Genomic DNA, 24471 nt, shown 5'->3' with positions numbered 1-24471 from the left:
AAGGATGAGGGTTGTGAAATTTTGAATTTGGGAAAGAAGATAGAAGTGGTCATTTGGGAATTTTATTAAAAAGTTAACGAAAAATCACGGTTTGGGTACTATTGTCACACGAAACCCATCTTTCATGGGTACAACGTTAGTTTTCTTGTTTGATAAGTACTTTTGTCGGCGTTCGCAAAATGTATGGGTACAAATGATAGTTTTTCCAATAATATAAAACAACTTGAATAATATCTCTTAGACCTTTTGTAAGATGAAAATCAAAACACATATATAAAATGATTAATCATATCAAATAAAAAATTAAACAAAAATAAATTAATATAAAATAATTAATTATCCTGATAGATTATAATTCACTCGTAACTTCACTCGCAACGTGAAAGAATAATAAAGACCTATTATTAATATTTATTTGAAAAAAAAAATGATATGCTACAATGATTAATTCTAACAAATTGTATATCTTAGCTGAATATATTAATAATAATTTGTTACGGTATGTATTTAAAATTTATGGTAATATATATATAAATGAGAGAATATGTAAAAAATATTGCATAAGAATTAGTCAGGCAAGAAATAATTATTCATAAATACTTATATTATTAACTTATTTTCTTAATTAGGGATATAAGTAAATTTTTTATAATTTTTTATTTTCAATTGACTGCATATAAAATAACATAAAATTTTAAATCTCAATAATAAATAAAAAAATTCCTCCTAAAAACTAACTCCAATAATTAAGAACTTATTTTAAAGGTGCAATAAATTAAAAATTTATTTCAAAGTTACAATAAATTAAAATAAAATAATAAATAAAATAGACCTACAAAAATTAATTTTTTTTTTGTTTTAAATTGCTCTACAAAAAATAAAGGTTAGTTTTTGTAGACCTATTTTATTTATAATTTTATTTTAATTTATTTTAACTTTGAAATAAATTTTTAATTTATTACACTTTTAAAATAAATTCTTAATTATTGGAGTTAATTTTTAGGAGAAATTTTTTATTCATTACTGAGATTTAAAATTTTGTGTTATTTTATATCTAATGGTTTTACATTTTGGTAAAATTTAAAATTTTTTTTAATATCAATTAAAAATAAAAATTTATAAAAAATTTACTTATATCCCTAATTAAGAAAAGACGTTAACAATATAAGTATTTATGAGTAATTATTTCCTGCCCTAACTAATTCTTATGCAATGATTTTTACATATTCTCTCATTTATATATATATTATCATAAATTTCAAATACATACTATAACAAATTATTATTAATATATTCAGCTAAAATATGCAATTTGTTAAAATTAATCATTATAGCATATTATTTTTGATATTTTTAAATAAATATATAATAATATAATCTTATTATTCTTTCACGTTGTGAAAATTATAATCTATCACGATAATTAATTATTCTATATTAATTTATTTTTATTTTATTTTTTATTTGATATTATTAATCATTATATATGTGTTTTGATTTTTATCTTATAAAAGGTCTAAGACATATTGTTTAAGTTGTTTTAAATTATTCTTCTTTTTATAGGCCCAATAAAATACCTAACACAGTATAAAGTGAATAGGCCCAATTACTTCTTAATTGCACTATTTCTAATTAGTTTAATAACTTTTCTATTAATCTCAAAAAATAACACCTCTTTTTTTCTGATAACCACTGGTGCAAGTAACTGAAACAGCCACAGAATTTATCCCATTTACTTTACCTATTCAATAGACATTTGTCACTCTAAAATTCAAACAGCACAAATCTACATGTATAGATTTATTTTCCTGTCTATATCGAAGAATTCGCCTTAGAATTTTGTCACCAAAAGCTTAGTCTTCAACCATTATCTTGTCAAGAAAAAAATCTGACTATTTTTAATGTTTAAATATCTTCTTTGTAGAGTCAAATACTTCATGCTCAATCTTGTACAAGCCTACCCCAAAAGATCTATCAGCTTGGTTTGACATGGATGTAAGTATATGTTTCTAATTTTCTCACCTAATTAATTCCTGTATTTAGTTGATTACTTCTATTAGTTGATTCTTTATTTATATTATGCATTTGGTTTTGAAATAAATTTGGCTCAATTTAAATGCCTTAGGGAAAATATTACATTCAATTAGATGAACTTAATAGAGGTACTAGTTCATTTTCACGTAAGAAAATCATAACATTATTAGTCACTTTGGTTATATTGTCAAAACTACAACCATGCTGGATTCTTCAAAGGATTGACAACAGCTTTAACTTGAAGGTAGCTGCTAAGGCCATAGATTCCTCTCACTCTCCCTTGTCCACTCATCTTGTATCCGCCGAAAGGTATTGCCGCATCGAAGACATCATAACAGTTGATCCAAACTGTCCCAACTCGCAACGCGCGCATCAATGTGTTAGCAGTGTCTATGGACTTTGTAAAGACTCCAGCAGCAAGGCCATAAGAAGTTGAATTTGCCCTCTGTACCACTTCCTCTATATCCCTGTCATTTATTTCAATCATAGAATAACTAGAACTTAAGATGAAGAAATATTATGGTAATTGGTAACTTTGACTAGTGATGAACCAACCATACCTAAATTTCAAGATTGTTTGTACTGGACCAAAGATCTCATCTTTTGCTATCAACATGTTGTCCTACAATTATAATTTAAAAATAGATGGTTAATTTACTTATTTTATGTGATACAATTTGTCCAAAATTAGAAACATTATTGAAGGTATAAATAATTGCCTGAACATTGGAGAAAACAGTGGGTTTGATATAGTAGCCTTTGGAGCCAAATCTTTCACCACCAGACTCAAGTTTAGCACCATCTTCAATTCCTGATCTAATGTATTTTAGGATCTTCTCAAATTGCACAGAATCAATCTGAGACATAAGAATTTTTAGTATATATTATTATCCATGACCCTTTTAGATGATATTACTTAGCAATTATATAAATACCAGTCTAAAACTAAAGAAATCTGTTAGCATGAGCAATTATATCTATGATTTTGAGTTTCATTAAGAAAGAAATGATGGGATGGCAGATACCTGAGGACCTTGCTCAACCCCTCTTCTGAAAGGGTCTCCTACTACACGTTTGAGGGCGCGAGCTTTCGATTTTTCCACGAATTCATCATATATGCTTTCATGTACAAATGTGCGAGAACCAGCACAACAACATTGGCCCTATAGAATAGAAGACAAAAGGAAAAAAGCTTGAGTTAACCATATTGGATACATTGAATACATTGAATAGTAAGTTCCATTTTTGATCCATGAATGGTGAGGGTGCAAGTCTATCTTTTTTGTCTTGCACATACTACTTTGTAATTTAATAAAATAGGGATAACAAAGATTGAACTATAGACTTTTTTTTTATTATAAAAGATACCATGTCATGACTCAAGAATCATCTCTCTTAAAATCTAAGAGACCAAATTGAACCAATACTCATTAAATATTTGTATCATCAAACCTGGTTAAAGAACAAAGCAGAATGAGCGGCCTCAACAGCCACATCAATATCAGCGTCGCTACAAACAATGAAGGGAGATTTTCCACCAAGCTCCAGTGTTACTGGCTTCAGATTGCTTTGTGCAGAAAGTCCTAGAACAATCTTACCAGTGCCGGTGGATCCTGTGAAAGCAACCTGCAAAAATGAAACAAATCAAATTTTGTTTTTCAATTAGCTATAAACAAATTCAGAAACCAATGCTAATGCATATTATGTATGCATTGTATCCATCTTCAGTTACCTTGTCAACATTCATGTGACTACATAGAGCTGCACCGGCAGTCGGACCGAAGCCGGAGATGATGTTTAGTACACCAGGAGGAAGTCCTACCTGTTGTTCATGAAATCCATCAGTGAAGGCAATCACAAATGTATAGATTCATAGATGCAGAACCAAAATCTTTGTGTTTGAAAACTGATGAGAATTTTGTAGCTATTCTGCTGTTGTTAGGCACTGAGGCCAAATTATAGCAACTTTCTCTTAGGCTATCTTGACAAAGAATCTCAGTGATTCAAATTATCTATATCCAAATACATTGATCTAACCATGTACCAAAAAAGTGACAGTATGGCAATCCAACCTCAAGTAATAATTTTGATACATAGAGGGCTGAGAGTGGTGTCTGCTCTGCAGTTTTCAATACAACCGTGTTACCACAGGCTAACGCGGGCGCAACCTTCCACGAATAAATAAGAAGCGGGAAATTCCATGGAACAATCTGCCCTGTTACACCGATAGGCTCATGCAAGGTCTGCACATGGTGCTGTCCATCAGCTGGAATAGTTAGCCCATGAATTTTATCTGCCCAACCTTGAGAAAACCATAAGGGTAGCCAAAACAACAATGTCAACTTTGATCTTTGTACTTGAAATGCAAACTCAAAATGTTCTTTGTAATAATAATTTTACCTGCATAATATCGAAACACTCGAACCACCATAGGAATTTCAACATTTGCAGCTTGTTCATAAGGCTTTCCACTGTCCCATGCTTCAATTGCTGCAACTTCATCATTGTGTTTCTCCAATAAATCAGCGAAGCGAAATAGTATTCGCGATCTTTCCTAGAGTATTGAACAATCAAAACACTGTTTAGTACATAGTTGTGCATGAAAATCATGTAGCATCTTATCAAAACGTGTTCTGAAATCTTAAATTTATCACAAAAAAACACATTAGATAAGATGTTAATGATACATAAGCTGTCATCTTCGGCCATGGTCCTTCATCAAACGCCTTGCGTGCAGCAGAGACCGCACGGTTAACATCTTCACTGTCACCTTCGGCAACATTTGCTATTACTTCTCCTGTTCTTGGATCAAAGGTTGCAAAAGTTTTTCCTAACAAGAAAAAAAACTAAACACTTTAAACTTGGTTTCTTATTGTTATGTATCAGTGAATGATGCACCAGTTAAGCACATAAATCAATTAAGGTATCAACCAGAAGCTGCATCCACAAATTTTCCATCAATTAAAAGCTGACTATGATCAACTTGCACTGGTGGAGTCACAGGCTCAGCTTCAGCAGCAGCAGAAGCACCAATTCTGCTTATACTTCTAACCCATCTACAATATAGTCCTGAAAAGATTGTCATTCAATAGTTTACATTGTTAATAAACTTGGTTATAAAGTGAGATTCACTGTCATGCGTATATCTAATCAAGATTAAGATTTAAAGGAGGAAAAGGAAATTAAAATTTAAGGTTACTGGGATATGCTTTAAATGGAAGAGACAATGTTATAAATATACTTATTACCAGTAGAAGGTGAAGCAGAAGATGAAGAGACTGAACGGAGAGACGAAAGAATTCTAACAGCCATGATTCACTGAAGGTGGGGAGAAGAAACTTACTCTTTTTCTTTTGTACTTCTCGGAACTATATATATCTATATGTTAACTAGCAAGTGTTTCAATGAATTGTGAAATAGTAAGTACTATGTCACGAGAAAGACAGAGTTGGTGATGAAGAAGCACTATTGTTTGTCTCATAATAATAATGCTGCACATACACATACACATACGTTAATATACTGCACAATAATGTTTGGTAACTACTTCTTGTCTTGGTATCGAGAAATTATAGTTGATAATTATTAGATATTTAGACGTATTTAGTTAAATTAGTTAACATAATATACAGTTTTATATGTTAATTATTATTTTATATATATAAAAATATCTTAACGTGAATAGTTGTTATAATAGATATGTGATTACTCACATATAATTTTAATATAAAAATAATAGTTGAGAAATGACAATTAATTTGACACGATTAAACTGTCATTTAAGATTCTTAATTATTATTTTTACATAAATATAAAAGTTTTCATCTAATATTATTAGAAAAAGTATGAGAAGTAAATATTGGATAGCTAACATTTTACATTTACAATAAAAAATATAAAATTTTTGAAAATAAAACATTTGAAATTCAAACTTAACAAAAATTTATTTTTAGTAATTAAGTTTTATATTAAACTTATTTGACAACATACGATAATGCTAACTGAAATTGACTACTATAATATTAATTCTCTAATATTATTCTATTTATTATCTATGTATAGTATATTTTTTGTTTTTAAAATTTTATATATTTTTTAAAAATATTCTTAATATTTAATTTGATTTAAATTTGTTTTATTGTTTTCTTTTCATTTAAATTGAAAATAAGTGTACAAATAGCAAGGTTCAATTGAAAATTGCGTTTGAGCATTGTTGAATATTTATTCAATTTTTCTCTAATGAACAAAATTAGTAACTTGATTGGAAGAATAGATATTCGTTTGTGATTTCCTCTAATTTTGTTTCCACGTTTTAGTCTCAGCTAAGTGTCCATGATGCATCAAATCATTACTGTATTTGGCATAGCCACTTAACAATTTGGCTGTACACGTAAATGATAAAAGCAAGAATGAGGTTTTCTCTCTCTCTGTTTTGGTAGGCAGACAATAAACAAGTTGAGACTGTCGGATGTTAGCCAAAAATAACGAGAGCCGCCATAACAGAGATCTTGTAAATACATTGCACAATGAACATGGATCATTTTGGGAATGCGAAAATGATACCTATCAACAGTAAAGCGGCAATCATCAAAATGACATCCAGTTGGCTTTCGATAACGATGAATACATAAAGTTATTAAAAATGGTGTAATGATGAAAACAAATAGTAACCCTTAAAAATTTTAAATTATTCAAACTAAAATCTATTTAAAAGATTCAAGTGTGTTCAAAACTAATAGTAAAATATAAATTAACAGAAAGTTCGAAAAATAACATTATTTTGATAAAAGTGACCAAATATAATAGTTATATTTTCATTAAGGTTTTAGAGATTAAATTTTAATATAATATTTTATAAACATATTTAGTAAAATGAGATATTTTTATTTTTAAAATTTGATAATTGTATACTAACAATTTTTTTTGTGATTTTACTTCTACACAAATGGCAAAATAAGAAAATAGAAAATGAGTCTAGGATTAAAAGAAAAAGTCTAGGGGCCAGCAATTTTGTTCAATTTTGGCCAGCATGTAATCAGTAAAGAAAAGTGAGTCATTGGATGAAATTTCACACCAATCTCACACCATTAAAACCATCATTGATGGTTATTTGATGGCTACAAATGATAAAAATTACTGATCCCTAGCATTCCTCAGGATTAAAATTTAGACTAATTAATTTTATGCAGTTGTCTTTTAAATAATTATTTAAATATTTCTATAAATCAAATACACAAATCATTTGTCGATTGTGAAAAATAATGATATGTATATATTTGTTGTTTTTATCTTTAAAAGTTATTTTTGTGTCACTATATTAATCTTTTAGTAAACACAAAAAATATTAATCTTTTGATTTTTTGTAATTTACTCTTTTTTTTTTAATGAAATAGAAAGAAAACAGGGTCCTTTATTTAAATAAAAATAATTAATTTTCAGTTTATTTAAAGTAAAAATTATTTATATTTTTATTTATTATTAGTTAATTTCATAGGTAAAACTATTTCAAAGTCATAACTCACAAGCTGCAAAAGAAAGAGAATGATAGGAAATGCTAACTAAACATGAGCAAATTAGTTATATCACCAATTTCTACTCTTCAAAAGTTTATTGCCATTTATCCTCTCTCTTTGTCGGGCTGTTAGGGCACAACACCACAGCCACAAAGAGTGTAGTGTGTAACATCCAGATTTTTTTTTTTGCCATAGAATTGTGTATGCGAATTTTATGTTTTATTCACGTAACATTTATGATAATTTTTTTTTTTAATTTTTTCTGTAATCTTTAAAATAAAATAAATAATAATATAATATTAATATTATGTTATTATTTAATTTTATTTAATAAAAAACAGTCACTTGATATTAGATTCGAAAGATTGTAAAAACTCAGCTTTACTAATATTATTTACATTAATAATTCATTCAATTTTTATTTTAATTAAATATCACTATTTGAAATAATTATTTGAGTTTTTACCATGTCCCATTACCTTAATTACGTTCCAAAATATTTAACAAATTAATCTCACTGACTCAGCAATTTAAAATCGCGACACGCAGTACTTAATGCGCCATGTGATTAAGTGACACTTGACCACTAATCAAGTTATATAAAAAGCACAAACACTCTCTCTCTGTTTGCTTAACTGTTTAATTCTGCTTATCTGCTGTACTTGCTATTTATAATTGTGTTTTCCTTGATTGTATTGTATGTGTTTGCAATTGAGAGATCCTCGTACTGGCGGAAATAACGATGAGGGCAGTTCCACTAGTGATTCAGAGGGTTGGAAGAGACAGAAAGTGAAATGTTGGGTTGAAGTTAGATTAGAACTTGAATACCTTAAAGAATTTTACCAAATTTCTGGTTTAGTTGGATCTTAAGTTTAAATTTGAGTGTCGAAATTCTAGAATTGCCTATGTCTTTCACAAGACCTTTTATATTAACCATGCAGACACCTTTACCATATTGAGAACTCCCGGTTCTCATTCCATACATATATTATTGTTTTTCAGATACAAGTTGGGAGACACCTCATTGAGTGTCTAGAGACTTTCAAAAAGTGAAGAACTATATTTGGGTTTAGCATTCTAGTTGTACTTGTATATATGTATGTTCATAGTTGTTCTTCACACCTTATATTTTGTGTTTTGACCCTCCTAGAGGTTGACTTGGAGAAACAGGTGCATTTATCATGTTTTTTGGGCTATTTTGGGTTGTATATGGTGCGCAAAAATGAAACTCGCACAACTGAACCGGCAAGTGCACCGGATCGTCCAAGTAATACCTCAGGTGAGTGAGGGTCGAATCCCACGAGGATTGTTGAATTGAGAAAGCTGTGGTTATCTTGCAGATCTTAGTCAGGCGAATAAAGAGTTGATTGTTGTTGTTGTAGGTGCATAAACAAAACAATAACAAAAGCAATAAAGAATTGACGTGGAAACAATACTAGAAATCAGTTAAGGCCTCGGAGATGCTAGTTCTTCTGGATTAATACTTCTTACTAACTACTTTAATGATGAGTGATTCATTCAATGGCAAGGCTATAAGTGATTAAGCCAGAGGTAGTGGTCATTAATCTCCTCTGATCCAAACTAAACGCCCGAACAGGTTAGTTAATCTGGACGAGGGTGAAGCTCACGTAATTCAATCTCTGATGATCCTACTCAAAAACGCCACAGACAAGGTCGGATCTTCTGGATCGTAGAATGAAGCTCTATGATTCTAGCCTTAGCGCCACAGGGACCTCAATTACCCATGACTAACGAAATTGCATGTCACATATCCCAATTAGTCCAAATAACTTGTTGGAACCTGTGATGTACTCTCAAGCTGTAGCTCAATACTATCCAGGTTAGGACTCGTAAAGAACTCATATAGAATAAGGGGTCATACTTTTGTTCCACCCCAGATTCATAAAGATAAAGAAGGATAATACAACATAGAATGGAATCAAACATATATTAAAGTGGAAAAGTAATGATATTAATCCATAGGAATGAGCAGAGCTCCTATATATCCTTAACCTAGGAGGATTAGCTGCTCATACGGTACATAAAATAAAGTGTAATAAGTTTTGAGAGGTTGAAGATCCTAAACAAGGGTGATCTTCGCATATATTTACTAATCTAATAATTAAAAAATTACAAAAATGAAATAAACTAAGCAGAAAGGTGCGAAAATCCACTTCTAGGCCCACTTGGTGAGTGTTTGGGCTGAGCTGGTGTCTAACTTGACTGAGTGGGTGTTGAATGCCCACTAGGGGGTGTCCACGCTGCCTTGATGCTCCCTTGGTGGCGTTGAACGCCAGTTTTGGGCATTCAATGCTGGCCTTGGTCCTTATGGGGCGTTGAACGCCAGAAAGAGAGTAAGTTGGGCGTTCAAAGCCCATTTTGGGCAGTCATTTCCAAAGAAAGGTATAGACTATTATATATTACTGAAAAGCTCTGAAAGTTAGCTTTTCAACGTCGTTGAGAGCGCATCAATTGAACCTCTGTAGCTCAAGAAATGCTTATTCGAATGTATAGAGGTCAGGATTTGATAGCATCTGCTATCCTTTCTTTGCCTCTGAACCAGACTTTGCCAAAACTTGCCAAATTCACCCAAAAATTACCTAAAATCATAAGAAAAACACAAAAACTCAAAGTAGCATAAAAAAGTGAATTTTGCACTAAAATCTACTAAAACATAATAAAACTTGATAAAATGTACTGAAAACACTAAGAAAATGAACCTAAAAAGTGTATAAAATATCCGCTCATCAGTATATATATGTATATGTATACTCTGGTCAGCCTTTGCTTCGCAAGTTGAGTCTAGAGCTTGTTATTTGTATCTTTGAAACTCTAATCTTATATATATTTTATCCTTTCCGTTCGATCTTATGTACCTTTATGTGTTGATCCGATTGAGAGTGATGTGTTTTCTGTTGGTGTTTCGTTTAACTTTTTCTTTCAAGGCTCCTAGTTAAACTTCCTTTCATATATATATATATCTATTTGCGTATTTTTGTTTTAGAGGTCGTAGCGCCTCACCACCTTTGATTTACGTCCTAGGCGTAAAGCTCTGTGTGATAGGTGTTACACAATCTTAGATCAGAATCCAGCAAGATCCTCAATTGATCTCTTATACATCTTCATATACCAACACTTCACAGTATAAATAAGAGTACATTAATATTTATTTGAAACATAATCAAAGAAATCCTAAAAAAATGATAATGATACATCCGATATCTAACCTGAGGGGTAGTTCGCTATAGAAAACGGGGATGGAACTCGGTAACCTTCGACTTTAAGGCTTCTGTCCCCAGCCCCTGCAATTCGACTCGACCAGCTCTTGATTCCGCAAGGAATCTACTGGCGTTTTGAGTAATTGAAGAAACCCTTTCTTCATATTCATAGATGCTGTCGGTGTCACTTCAGACATTTACAGTATCCGTCCATCGAGATCGAAAATGTGCCCTGAGAGAGAGATCGCAGAACAGCATCGAAGGAATAGCCGGACTTGAAGAGAAACACGAACTGGAAGGAGAAAATGGGGTGGAAGGTTTACGGTTTTTGACCTTGAAACAACAATAGACAAAGAACGCGAAGGTCTCAAGCAGAGGATGGTATAATGGAAGAAATGTTTGAAGAAACACGACCTAAAAGGGGGAAAACCGCATTGAATGATTAGAATTTGAGAGTTAGAATGAAACCATGAGAGAGAAAGCAAGAAAAGGGGAGAGAAGGAGAACATCACACAAAAGAGTAGGAAGGGTCGACAAACTCTTCCTTTCCTCGCTTCCGTTTCCCTTTTCCTTTTTGTTTCTGGATTAAAAATAATTAAGGAGTCAAAGAAGTGAGGTTGTGACACGTGGCTGAAAACCCATGTACTTTATACTATTAGAAGATTTATAAAAAATAAAAAATAAAACAAACGTCACCACTAGCGGTGGCAAAACGGGTCGAACTCGCCGGGTCAAACCGCTAAAACTGCCAAAAAAGGCGGGTCGGCCGAGATTTTGAACCCGCCAAATTTTAAAAAACCTCCTAAACCGCACCGCCAAATCCGCGGGTCAGGGCGGGGCGGGGCGGGCTGGCATCTTATTTTTTTAAGGGCATTTTTGTAATTTTACATATCATATAAATAAAAATTTTTTACTTTTCCTTCCCACAATCAACACAGCCGGCCCTAATTTCCCATTTTCTCTTCCCAGCTTCCCTAACCTTGACTCCTTGAGAGAATGAGAGTTGAGAGTGAGACCCTGACCCTGAGTCGGTGAATCCCTGTCCCTGAGACCCTGACCATCGCCTCGTCCTCGAGGCCTCGACTTCCTTCAGCAGCTCGGCAGCCCCTGTCCCTGAAACTACTAATTTGAATTCTGGCACATCTTACCCTACTTCGAATTTGTATTTTCTACAAGTCTATCATATTCAATGTGTTTTGATGGAAAGTTTGAGAAGTGAAGATGAGCTTCTAAGGATCATGGGAGAAAAGATGATGAACAAATTTAAGAAGTATTGGGAAAAGTATAGTGTCATTCTTGCATTTGGTGCTATTCTTGATCCTAGACTTAAGATTTCTACTTTAGAACTTATGTATGAAGAGATTGATACTGAGACTGCAAAAGAAAAGGTGAAACAGGTGAAAAAGAAATTATACAAGCTTTTTAAAAAATATGACAAGAATTCTCCTCCAATTGTTGAAGCACAAGGACCTAGTATTCAGTCTTCATCCATGACCCATACTCCTGAAAGTGCAAGCAAGAAGCGACTTGCGATTGTTGGCGTAAGTAATGTTTAACATATTTTAATTCTCTTATATTATTGATTGTCATTATTCTATCCTAACAAGATGTGATTATTTCTATTTTTCTAGAAATTGATGAAACGTAACCATCAAGCTGAGGTCTCTAGTGGAAAGAATCCACTTGATATATACTTGGAGGAGCCACTTTTGTCAAAGGATTGCTTTGAAGATTTAGATGTTTTGGAATGGTGAAAATTATATGAGAGTCGTTATCCGAAGTTATCAATCATGGCACGTGATTTATTGAGTATTCCAATTACTACGGTTGCATCGGAATCTGCCTTTAGTATTGGAGCTCATGTCATTAACAAATATAGAAGTCGAATATTGCCAGAAAATGTTGAAGCTGTGATTTGTACTCGCAATTGGAATAAAGGCTTTGTTGATGGTAATTATATTGTCAGTTACTAATTTAATATTTATATAATATTTAAGTATTTATATCTTGTTCTAAATTTGGGTATTCTTCTAATTGTAGGTGAAGGTGAAGATGTGAATCCTCAAGGTACTAGGCGAGGTGGTGTTTCAACTTCCGGATCAGATTCAAATTTTATTGATTTGGAAGTTGATAATTGATTATGTGGATTGATTTAAGAATTTTTTTGGGTGTCTTGTTAATTTATGAATTATGTTGTGTGTTTTATTTTAATTATAGTAGGATTTATGTGTGGATTATGTGTTTGTTTTATTATTGTTATACACTTAGCCACTTATATTTGAGACTTTGATACTTATTATTTGTTATGTTATTTTCAATGAAAAGAGTTATAATGGTTAATTATAAATTTTTTATGAATTAATAATTAATTTAAGATATTACTTTATATGTTAAAAAATTAATTCAATAAAATAATTTTATTATAAAATAAAATAATTGTTAGTAGTTAGTAAGTTAGTACGTTAAATTGAAAAATATGGTTAAATTTTTTTATATGGTTAAAATATATTTCAAAAAAAAATAAAAAGAGGCGGGCTGGCCCGCCAACCCGCCAGTCCGCCCTTTGGCGGGGCGGGATAGGAAGTTGAGCCCATATTAGTTTGGCGGGACAGGCCGGCCCGCCCCATATTTAGGCAGGCTTTGGCGGGGCGGGGCGGGCCAGCCCGCTTTGCCACCCCTACATATAACTAAATCCTAAATTAACTTAAACAAAGAAAAAGAGTGACCATGGGAGCGTCGACAGGAGTGAGATTTCATAACATTATCCGGGTTCTAGTCCTTTAAGATGTTGACATCCCCAAGATTCAAGGAATAGTGATGAGTATGGATGCATTCAAGATTACAATATTGTTACACTCCACTCGTGAAGCAAGCATGATCTTCAATAGAACTTTTACTTTTAACCAGACTGATGCGTGAGCATCTTGTACCCATTTTCCCCTTGTTTCTTAGTCATTTTCAGTTAGAATTTATTAAATTTTATTATATTTTAGTGTTAAAATCTACTTTGGATGCTACTTTGAGTGTTTTAGTATTTTTATTTATTTCAGGCAAAATTTGGAGTAATTTGGCAGAGTTTTGTGCAAAAAGAAGAAGAATTGGAGTTGTCCTCTCTAGGCGCTAAACGCCCAGCTCCACAAAATCAAAAACACTTTTACCCATTGGGGGCACTAAACGCCAAACCAGCGTTTAGCGCCAAGCATCCGGACCACACTTACACTTTTGGAGCATCTCTGGTTGGATTTAGCTTTTATTAGTTATCTTATCATTTATTTTGTAATTTTTATTTACAAATAACATCTTTTAGTTTTAGGATTTAATAGTTTATTTTAGTTTTAAATCAAATTAGATTAGATATAAAAGAGAATAGATTCACCCTTGAGGGACTGCTTTCTCGTCCATACTTTCATACTTTTCAGAACTCTTGTTTTCTCTGTAAGTCATGAGCCACTAAACCTCCTTGGTTAAGGTAAGGAGCTCTGTTTATTTATATGAACTAAGACTATTGCTTTTCTATTTTAATTAATGTATTAATTCAGTTTCAAGAATTATTTTCATTCTTCATTTTATGAATTTGGGTGGAACGAAAGTATGACCCTTATTCTATATGCGTTCTTGTGATCCTTGGAAGAGGTCTCTCGCCTGAACAACAACTTGAAAGTAAATTTCTCATAAATTGCTAATTACTTGAACTAATTGGGATACGTGACATATAATTCTCTTAGCTTTGGGTAATTAGGATTTTTGTGGCCATAAACTAGATTTGAATTTAACCATCTGATTGAAATTAAGTGACCAAGACATTGGCGGTTAATGAAGGTTAGAGGAGACTAAATCACTAAGACATTAGGGTTTAGTCAATTATAGTTTGCCATGGAATGAATCTTGCATGATTAAAATAGTTGGTAAGAAAACTTAATCCGGAAAAGTAAACATCTCTGATACCTTAACTATTTTCTCTCATTGATTTCTTACCAATTTCTTATTGCTTTCTTTACTCTTGAATTACTATTTAATGCGATTTCAAATCACCAAACCAACTTTTCTGCCTGCCTAACTAAACCAATCATTCAACCATTATTGCTCAGTCTATCAATCCTCGTGGGATCGACTCTCACTCACCTGAGTTATTACTTGGTATGATCCGGTGCACTTGCCGGTTCAGCTGTGGACATTCTAAAATTCCGCACCACAGACCCATTCTTAGTTTTCATTGTTCAAGTTACTTGAGGACAAGCAACACTTTAAGTTTAGTGTTGTGATGCGTGAGCATCATTTGTATCTTTTCTATGCGATTTATATAGTTTTTTTGTTGATTTGTTAGAGGATTTTAGTGGATTACCCCCATTGGATACTACTTTGAGTTTTGTGTCTTTTGATTGATTTCAGGCAGTATTCTGGTGCAGAATTGGTGAAAAAGTCATTAAGAAGCAAAAGAGGACCATGTATATGCATCATCCATGCGTACGCATCACTGGAGCAAAAAGGAAGATCGTGCGTACGCATGTGTTGTGTGTACACACGACCTCAAGAGCTTAATTGGATCAATTCTCCTTTGGATGCCTAGCACCAAACGCCATGACTCGGTGTTTGGCACCCAAGACTTCGTAATGCATGCTTGGACTCTAGACACCTGGTGCTAAACGCCCAGTCACCGGTGTTTAGCACCAAGACACTGAAATTGCGTGGAAACTTTGCTGCCTGGGTGGCGCTAAACGCCCAGTTTCTGACATTTAGTGCCAAATACGAGATTCAAGAGGGGGCCACATGTTTATAACAAATCAACAAGGCTTGTGGAGATTTGATTTTGTAAATCACATGATCATTAGAAAAGATCTCTTAGGGTTTTATTTAAGTTTAAATCTATTTTAATTAGGACTATAAATAGAATTTAGATCCACTCATGAGGAGACTTCTCTTTCTCCTAATTTTCATTCCGCACTTTCTACACTTTTTTTCTGCTAGGATTTTCTACACCATGAACAACTAAACATCCATTGTTAAGGTTAGGAGCTCTATTTACTTGATTGGATTAATAAATATTTGTTCTTCAACCTTTGATTAATACTTTGATTATTGTTTAAGGATTGGTTTCATTCTTCATCCTAGAAATTAGTGATTATTGAGAAATAACTCTAATTCTACTTGAATTCTATTTATTTCTTGGAAAATTTATATAATTAGAATTACAGCTTGAAACCAATTCCTCACAACTTCTAATTATCTAGACTTAATGTGGTACGTGACATATAACTGCATTTTACTTTGGGATTCTTAGGGTTGTGTGGCTTATAAATCGAAAATTGGACTTAACCTTCTGATATAACTGAGTGATCAAGGGATTGGCGGTCGGTTATATTACAGGAGATTGGATTGCATAAGAATAGGAATTTAATCACCTGGGGCTTGCTATAAACATAATCGTTGCATGATCAAGGTAGTTGACATCGAATATTAATCCGGACATTTAAACATCTCCAAAGCCTTAACTCCATTCTCATACCTTTTCTCAACTGTTCATTGTTTGCTTTCTTACTTTATTGTCTTTTATGTTATTTGACCTCCAAAACTCTCATTTCAATTTGTCTAACTAGAATAGCCAATCAACCATTGCTTGCTTAGTCCATTAATCCTCGTGGGATTGATACTCACTCACCTGAGTTTATTACTTGGTATGACCCAGTGCACTTGCCGGTAAGTTGTAGATTGTAAATTCCGCACTAAGTACGAGTCTTAATTTCGAATAAACATTGTGTAATACTATGTGAAAACCTAGGTTTATTTTTTTAGGTTAGCATTGATTGAAAATGATTGATGATGTGCTTGAATGATGATTTAGTGTAATATGTTTTAGCATAATTTTGTGAGTTGGGTATTTGGCGAGTAATATATGATAGCATAAATGAAATTGGTGAGGTATCCCCTAGTTGGTAAGTCATTGTAACTTGGATAATTGTCATGTTGTGATTGGTTGTGAAATGATGTGGTTTGGTTGAGTAATTAAATTGTTATGATTGGTTTGTTGATGGAAACTTAGGAAGTTGGATTGATTGTGTTGGAAACTTGTTTGGTGTTGAATGGGTAGGAATTGATAAATGAGCGTTGAGAATGTTGAGAAATGGTTTTGGAGTGGTTTGAAACTGAATTGGATTGAGTTTTAGTAAAAATGGGCAATTTGGTAAAATTAGTAAAAGCAAAATTTTGACCAACTTTGACGGGCCATAACTTGGTGCTCGGAGTTCGAATTTGGGTAAATTTTATCTTAATGTTACGAGGATGGTGGTTTTATCCCACCCACGGTAAGGACGGAGGTTTCACCCTACTCGTGTGTTAATGAAATTGACAAATTGATAAATGATTGTGGGTTAATGAATTCAAATTGATAAAATGGATAACAAATTTAGGATTGATGAGTTTAATCACTTATGAAATGGCTGAAAGACATTGATATTGATTAATTGTGACTTGAATGGCTGGAGTGGCAAGGTTTGGGTATTATCCCGCTTGTGTGATAACTTGATCATTGATTTGGCACCTGCACTGGGTAAGGACGGAGGTCTCATCCCGCTTGTTCTGTAGTTGCGGTGTGATATGGGGACACCGATACGTAATGACCACATTCTCTCGGATGAAAGGTGAGACGGTGCACTCTGTTGACGTCTAGTACTTGCTATGTATCTCCTTTTGAATCATATATATATATATATATATATATATACCAGATGTCCCGAAAGTGGATCAAGGAGGGAAAGGGGAAGAAGGAGCGGACAAGGTTAATATGGATGCAGTGTGATAGATGCAAGAGCAGGAAAGTAAATATGAAGTTAGATGTGGCGGTAGTCCGCACGCATATGCTTGTTAGTATGAAGTTAGATGTGGCGGTAGTCCGCACACATATGCAGCTGCAGAAAAATAAATATGAAGACTTGGAAATAAAGAACTGATTGAAAGTTTTATTGAATGATTGAAATAAAAGAAGAGGGAAGAAGAAGAGCTGGAGAGCTTACAAGGGAACTCTCAGAGTCTCTCTCTCTAACTTCTCTCTATCATATGTAAAACTGAAGGATGCCCTTCAATGAATGCAAGGCTTCCTTTTATAATTGGATATACTACTGTTTCTACAGTACAGGTGCATATTACCGGTACTATTTCTACAGTACAGGTTAACAATGAATTTTTTGATTACATGGATTTTGAAGATTAAAGACTAATCTTCTCCTAGATCGATTCCAAAGCAGTCGTCTTCATTCTGGTTATAACTGCTAGAGGATTCTGCTGAGGAAGTGGGATCATCCTTGTGTTTTTTGTCTTCTTCAATCATCTGCATGATTTGCTGAAGATGTTTTGCTAGAGTTTCTTTCGATTGAGCTCCCGCAAGGGTTGCAGCAATTTGGGCTTTTTGATTGAGGAACAGGGCAGTTTCTGGATCTGAAATCTTTTGACTTTCAGGATTGGATTTGAACCATTCTCTGACCTTTTCTGGGTAGGCCATTGAAGCATCAAATTGAGACCACCATTTGACATAACCATGCCTTTGAAGGATTGGAAATGATTTGGGGTGGTTTGGTTTTGCATACTTGTATTGCCATGAGAATACCCATGCCAATGAAAAAGTTGAGAAAAATTTTAACATAACAGGAACACATGTTTCCTGATTGTTAAAGTTTGATTGAAAAAGTTTATACCCTTCATCTGTTGGTGAGGGTAAAATTTCTTGGATTGGTCCAAAAAAGTCCCACCATTGGTAGAACCAATTTGGAAAAACATAATTGATTTTTCTTTTAAAATAAATTAACCATGAATGTCTGAACTGAGTATTTTGAAACCAAAATACTTTAGTCCAGGCTTCCATGTAGTCCCAATAATTAAAACCTATTGGGTCATAATTTTGAGAAAATTTTTGAATTTTGTTTAGGTTGTTCCCAAATTGCTTTGGGGATAAAATCTTGAGAATTTGAATGGTTGAATGGGTTATAAATTCGGGATTGGTTTTATCCTTGTAATGTTTAATAGATACTGAGTCAGTATCTATTAAGATGAATTCGTAGAAGTGGTGAGTTTTATTAGGTGCTAAGGGCCTGAAGTGGAATCCAGTAGGGAAAATCTTTGGGATGACTTTGTTTGGAGAATTATCCCAGAATTCAGGCTCTATGTGGATAATATTTGCGGTTTTGTTTGTAGATATGTAATTGGTTTGGGTTTTTTGGGTTTTTGTAGTATTTGAGGATGTTTGGGGCGTTGAGACGACAGACTTTTGTTTTCCTATTTGGATGACTGTTCTTCGATTGGCTACTTGAGATATTAATTGAGATAGATCAATTTCTTCATCGGACTCACTGCAAAGGTCGGCCCAAGATTTTTTGTTGAGTTTGGTAAGACCCTGGTCCTGTAAGGCTAGGAGGGTTTCAATTGGGATGGCATAGTCTGCTTTGGATTGTTTGGCTTGATTGTTTTGTGGTTCAAAAGATTTTTGGGTGGTTTGTTGTGTGGATGACCCAACTTGTTGGGTTTGAGTGAGTTGTTGGGTAAATGACCCAGATTGTTGAGTAGGTTGTTGGGTAGATGACTCTGTTGGGGTACTAGACCCAGATCTTCTGATTGGCCCTGGTAGGGCTAGGCGAATGCCTCTGCCTCTCGCTGAGGCCAAGGTTGCCTTTTTAGGCATCTTCTTTCTGTTTATCTCCCTGCAAATATTCACGTGTGAGAAAGTCAGGGAGAGAGTTTGAGTTGCCCTTGATATGCTCAATATCAAAATCAAAGACGCTTAAAATAGCTTGCCACCTGGCAAAAACTTGTTTTGAAGCAAGATTTTTAACATCATTTTGTAAAACATCTTTAGCTGATTTACAATCAACTCGGACTAAAAACTTTTGGTTGAGTAAGTCAGATTGAAATTTTGTGATGCATAAAACGATGGCTAAAATTTCTTTTTTGATAGTGGAATATTTTTGTTGAGTACTATTCCAATGTTTGGATGTAAATGCAATGATACATTCTTTATCATGCAGTTTTTGTTTTAGGATACCGCCATATCCTAAATCTGATGCATCTGTTTCCACTATTTTGAATGCATGAGGAACCGGTAAGTAAAGACAAGGAAGATTGCGGACTTTGGTTTTAAGGAACCTGATAATATCAGAATGTTTTTCTGTCCAAGGTGGAGGATTTTTCTTAAGCCTATCATGGAGAGGCTTAATGAGGTTGTTAAGATTTGGGATGAAATCCGAAACATAATTAAGACAACCTAGGAACCTCTGGAGCTGAGGTTTATCAAGGATATAATCTGGAAACTTTTCTGCAAACAAAATTGATCTTTCAATAGGAGTTATAGTGCCTTGGAAGATTATATGACCAAGAAAACGGATTTTTGTTTGAAAGAGAACAATTTTTGTCTTAGAGACAGCAAGACCATTTTTTTGGATGATGTACATGAAAGTTTTAACATGCTTGAAATGTTCATGTAAAGTTTGGGAAAAAATTAGAACATCATCAATGTAAACGATTGCAAAATCTGAATATGGATTGAAAATATCATTCATAATTTTTTGAAATTCAGATGGGGCATTTTTCAGACCAAAAGGCATTACATTCCATTCATACTGTCCAAATGGAACTGTAAATGCTGTTTTGTATCGGTCTGATTCGGTGATTTGAATTTGCCAAAAACCGGATTTCATATCAAATTTTGAGAAAATGTTTGCAGAATTTAACCTGCTAAGCAAATCTTTTTTGTTTGGGATAGGATAACGAATCCATTGTAGGGCTTCATTCAGTGGTTTGTAATTGATGACAAGCCTAGGGGTTCCTCGTTCTATTTCAGCTTGCTTATTAACATAAAAAGCAGAGCAAGACCAAGGACTCTTGCTAGGACGAATTAATCCTTTATCCAAAAGATCTTTTATTTCTCTTTGACAATGCTGCAAAAGTTGCTCATTCATTTGAATTGGGCGGGCTTTTGTAGGGATTTTTGATTCTTTGAAATTCTTTTCATAAGGAAGATCAACGACGTGTTCTTTCCTATTCCAGAAAGCATGAGGCAAATCTGAACAAATAGACTTTTCAATTTGGTTCAAAAGATTTTTAATTTTGTCCTGAATCTTTGGTTGGGAGAGTTGGGATTCAAGGGTTTTAAAAGAAATTTCTTCTTTTAAGAAACAAATCTGTCTAGTCTTGGATTCAATTAGATTTAAAGATTTTTGTTTTGGTGAATCCAGGAACTCAAAGAAGGTTACTTGTCCCTGAACAAAAGAGGTAAGCCCCGGAAAGTCTGCCAGATAAGGAAACAAAAGGATTATGAAAGGTGTCCCCAAGACCACATCATTTTTGATATCTTTTGCAATAATAAATTCGGTGGGAATCCTGATATTACCCTTTTCAATAAAAACATCTGTTAGTTTGAAATTGACACTTAGCCTTTCTCCGGTTATTGAGCTAAGGCGTTCAGTAGTTTTTTCGAAATATTTCGTGGGGACCAAACCTTCCTTAATACAGTTTGAATCTGCACCTGAGTCAAAGAGTGCAATGGTGTCAAAAACAAAATCTTTAACGACAATTCGGATATGAACACGATGTTTCATAAAAGAGAATACATTGATTATTCTTAGAATTTCTTTTCCCTCGTTGCCGTCAGAGATTTTATTTTCTTGTTCCTTAGAACACTCTGTTTGATCAAGTTCATCACCAGATTCTCCCACTTGCATTAATTGGGAGAGAATAAGTTGATGATTGTCTTGATGTCTCCTGATTTCCTGGATTTCTCTTTTGAGATTGTTGACCTCAGACTGGAGGTCCTGAATAGTTATGGGACGAATAACTTGTTTTTCTAATTTTTTGAAAATAGGTTTAACATCATATTTATTGCTAAGGACCAGGTTTTTGGGTTTTTTCTCCTTTTGTAAAGATTTTTTTAGTTTCAAAAGGAAGTCTTTCTTTTGTTCAGGATTGTCAATAGCTTCAATAGCATCAAATAGGAGATCTTGATCTTTGGATAAAACACCAATTTGCTTGACATCTGAATCTGAGGATGATTCAATGTCATCGATTTCGATGTTATTGATATCATCCGAAGATTCTTGGTTAGAATCATTTTCTGAGCTTTCTAACATCAGATTATTAATCTGTTCCTCAATCAGAGGATCAAGGTTTAGATTATTAATCTTTCTTTTTAACCGGCAGTATTTGCTAATATGTCCAGGTTTCTTACATGTATAGCAAATAATGGGGTTTTTTTGTGGGTAATTTTGGAAATTCCTTTGGAAATTCTTTTCATTTTTAGGGTTTTGAAAACCTCTTCTAGACCTTCTGAAATTCTTTTCAGGATTAGGTTTAGTAAAAACTTTTCGATTGGATGGTCTTTTGGATTTTCTTGGATGACAAGCAGGAAGACCGAATTGTTCACAGAAAGTTCCTAGATCAATACGATTTTGGGTTTTTTCTCGAGCAAGTTGCCTTTGGATTTTGTCATCTTGACAAATCTTTAGAGCAACCTTCTGGATAAAAGAAACTAGTTGACCATAACTTAACTTGTCATAGGGTATTATCCCATCCGGGGTTAAGCTACGTATTTTGTCCCTTACTTTATCTCCAAGAGATTTTGGGAGTCCAGCAAGGAACTTTTCTTTCCAAAAAGGTTGTTGACTATCTTCTCTGGTGTACACCCTGGTAAGAAAGGTGTCTTTATACCACCGGAAATCAGACAAGGTTTTGCATCTGAGATTGGAAAGCAGTTCAGCCGAACGATCTTTCCAGAGAGATGGATCACCAATGAAATGGCTTGCTATGGTAAAGATTAGGGTATTAACAGCATCGGGGATGGGTTCCCCGTCATCACCAATGATCGGTTCGTTCTGATCATTGACTTTTATGGCAGAGAAGATTGAATGTTTTTGGTTATCCGAAAGGTAGTTATCCCACCATCCTTTGAGTTGGCCACTGAAACCAGAAACAATAACGTTGGCTATTGCTTCTTCAGAAGTTTCATGGGCAACTTGATAGGCTGTGCCTACCATAGTCATATGCTGAAGCATACTCATGATGTTATATTCAGTTTTACCATCTATGTTCCATTCATAGACATTATTGGCATTGAAGCTAACAAAACCTAGTTCTCTTTCTTCGAGAGCCAGGTCAGGAGCAGAAATGCGATTATAACCATATGCAGAGGGTTTGGTTAAACCCTTCCACTTGGTTAGGGAGTTTGTTAGAATAGGGCTGATCTTGAGGGATGATTTGTGGGAATCATCACTGTGATCGGAGGAGGAGTCATTGGATTCATGACAAAGGGCATTAACAGCTTTGGATGAGCGTGTTTGAATACGAGAAGTAGACTCACCAGAGTTAGGAGTTTCAGGGACAGTAGAGAAACGGTTTAAAAGTTGGTCGATTTTTTGAATAACTTCTGAATCACCAGATTGTTGTTTTAAAATGGAGGTTTTAAGACTTTGCTTTGCCTTACTACTAATTTTAAAAGGTTTAAAAAGGGGTTTCTCAATACTTTTAGAAGTAGAGGCTTCAGAAACATTTTTCAAAGAAAAAGTAGATCCTGAAGATGAAAGGTTGTCCCCTAGACATTGTAAAAATCTATTGGTGTAATTTGATTGCTCAATAAGATTTTTAATATCTTTTGGGGCGACAGCTTCATCAATATTTTTTGATTTAAAAGGAGAGGCCATAACAGGGTTATGTCCTTCCGTGTTTGAAATTACAAAGGGTCCTTTTGGAGGAAACTCAGATCTGATTAAATTTCCATCTTTAACCTTCCAAGTTGAAATAACATTTGCTGAAAGCAAGTTTTCTTTGTGCTTAAAAGGATAAGCAAGATTGTTTTTTATGGAATAAGCATGAAACCATTCAAAGAAGGGAATATGCATCTTAACTTCTTTTAGAAAATTGTAATATTTTTCTTTGAATGATGCAATTTGAGTAGCTGTATGCGTACGTAAATACCACTTTCTGTGGAGGTCATATTCCTCAGAATCGAGGTTTTTACGTAAAGCTTCTCTGTCAATGATAAATTCTGTGCTACTCATTGGGCATTATTTACTGAAGAATATTGAGCACCCTGCATAGATGAGTATGTTGGAGATTGAATGGAAGATTCTATCTCAACATCATCATCTGAATGCTTATCATCGGTTTGATAAACTGCTTGAGAAATGTTTGAATTATTTTGTAATCCAGAAATATTGATCTCAGAGTGTACATGTTTTGAAAATTTTGGAAACTGAGATTGGGAAGTTACGGAAAAAGACCTTCTGCATATGGTTATAATCGCAGAAAGTGGATCAAGGAGGGAAAGGGGAAGAAGGAGCGGACAAGGTTAATATGGATGCAGTGTGATAGATGCAAGAGCAGGAAAGTAAATATGAAGTTAGATGTGGCGGTAGTCCGCACGCATATGCTTGTTAGTATGAAGTTAGATGTGGCGGTAGTCCGCACACATATGCAGCTGCAGAAAAATAAATATGAAGACTTGGAAATAAAGAACTGATTGAAAGTTTTATTGAATGATTGAAATAAAAGAAGAGGGAAGAAGAAGAGCTGGAGAGCTTACAAGGGAACTCTCAGAGTCTCTCTCTCTAACTTCTCTCTATCATATGTAAAACTGAAGGATGCCCTTCAATGAATGCAAGGCTTCCTTTTATAATTGGATATACTACTGTTTCTACAGTACAGGTGCATATTACCGGTACTATTTCTACAGTACA

General features: G+C 33.8%; 1 protein-coding gene across 2 annotated transcripts; it reads right to left on the bottom strand.

Moving 5' to 3' along the window:
- Positions 1 to 2117: 2117 nt before the first annotated feature.
- Positions 2118 to 5575, bottom strand: LOC112750770 (benzaldehyde dehydrogenase, mitochondrial). 2 transcript variants are annotated; one of them, XM_025799616.3, is made up of 11 exons: positions 5283 to 5575; positions 4966 to 5103; positions 4722 to 4864; positions 4435 to 4588; positions 4107 to 4336; positions 3767 to 3856; positions 3487 to 3660; positions 3060 to 3197; positions 2754 to 2891; positions 2595 to 2656; positions 2118 to 2501 (listed from the first exon to the last, which is right to left on the bottom strand). In XM_025799616.3, exons 1-11 carry the CDS (start codon positions 5344 to 5346, stop codon positions 2228 to 2230), a joined length of 1605 nt encoding a protein of 534 aa, XP_025655401.1. In that variant the 5' UTR covers positions 5347 to 5575; the 3' UTR covers positions 2118 to 2227. The 2 variants fall into 2 exon arrangements, with proteins under 2 accessions (XP_025655401.1, XP_025655400.1); XM_025799615.3 differs by having other exon boundaries at positions 5280 to 5498.
- Between the last annotated feature and the right edge of the window lie 18896 nt (positions 5576 to 24471).

This window comes from Arachis hypogaea, chromosome 15 (assembly GCF_003086295.3).
Source record: "Arachis hypogaea cultivar Tifrunner chromosome 15, arahy.Tifrunner.gnm2.J5K5, whole genome shotgun sequence".
Classification (NCBI taxonomy): Eukaryota; Viridiplantae; Streptophyta; class Magnoliopsida; order Fabales; family Fabaceae; genus Arachis; species Arachis hypogaea.
Note: the sequence above shows the minus strand (reverse complement) of the source record. Positions and strands in the feature narration are given on the sequence as shown.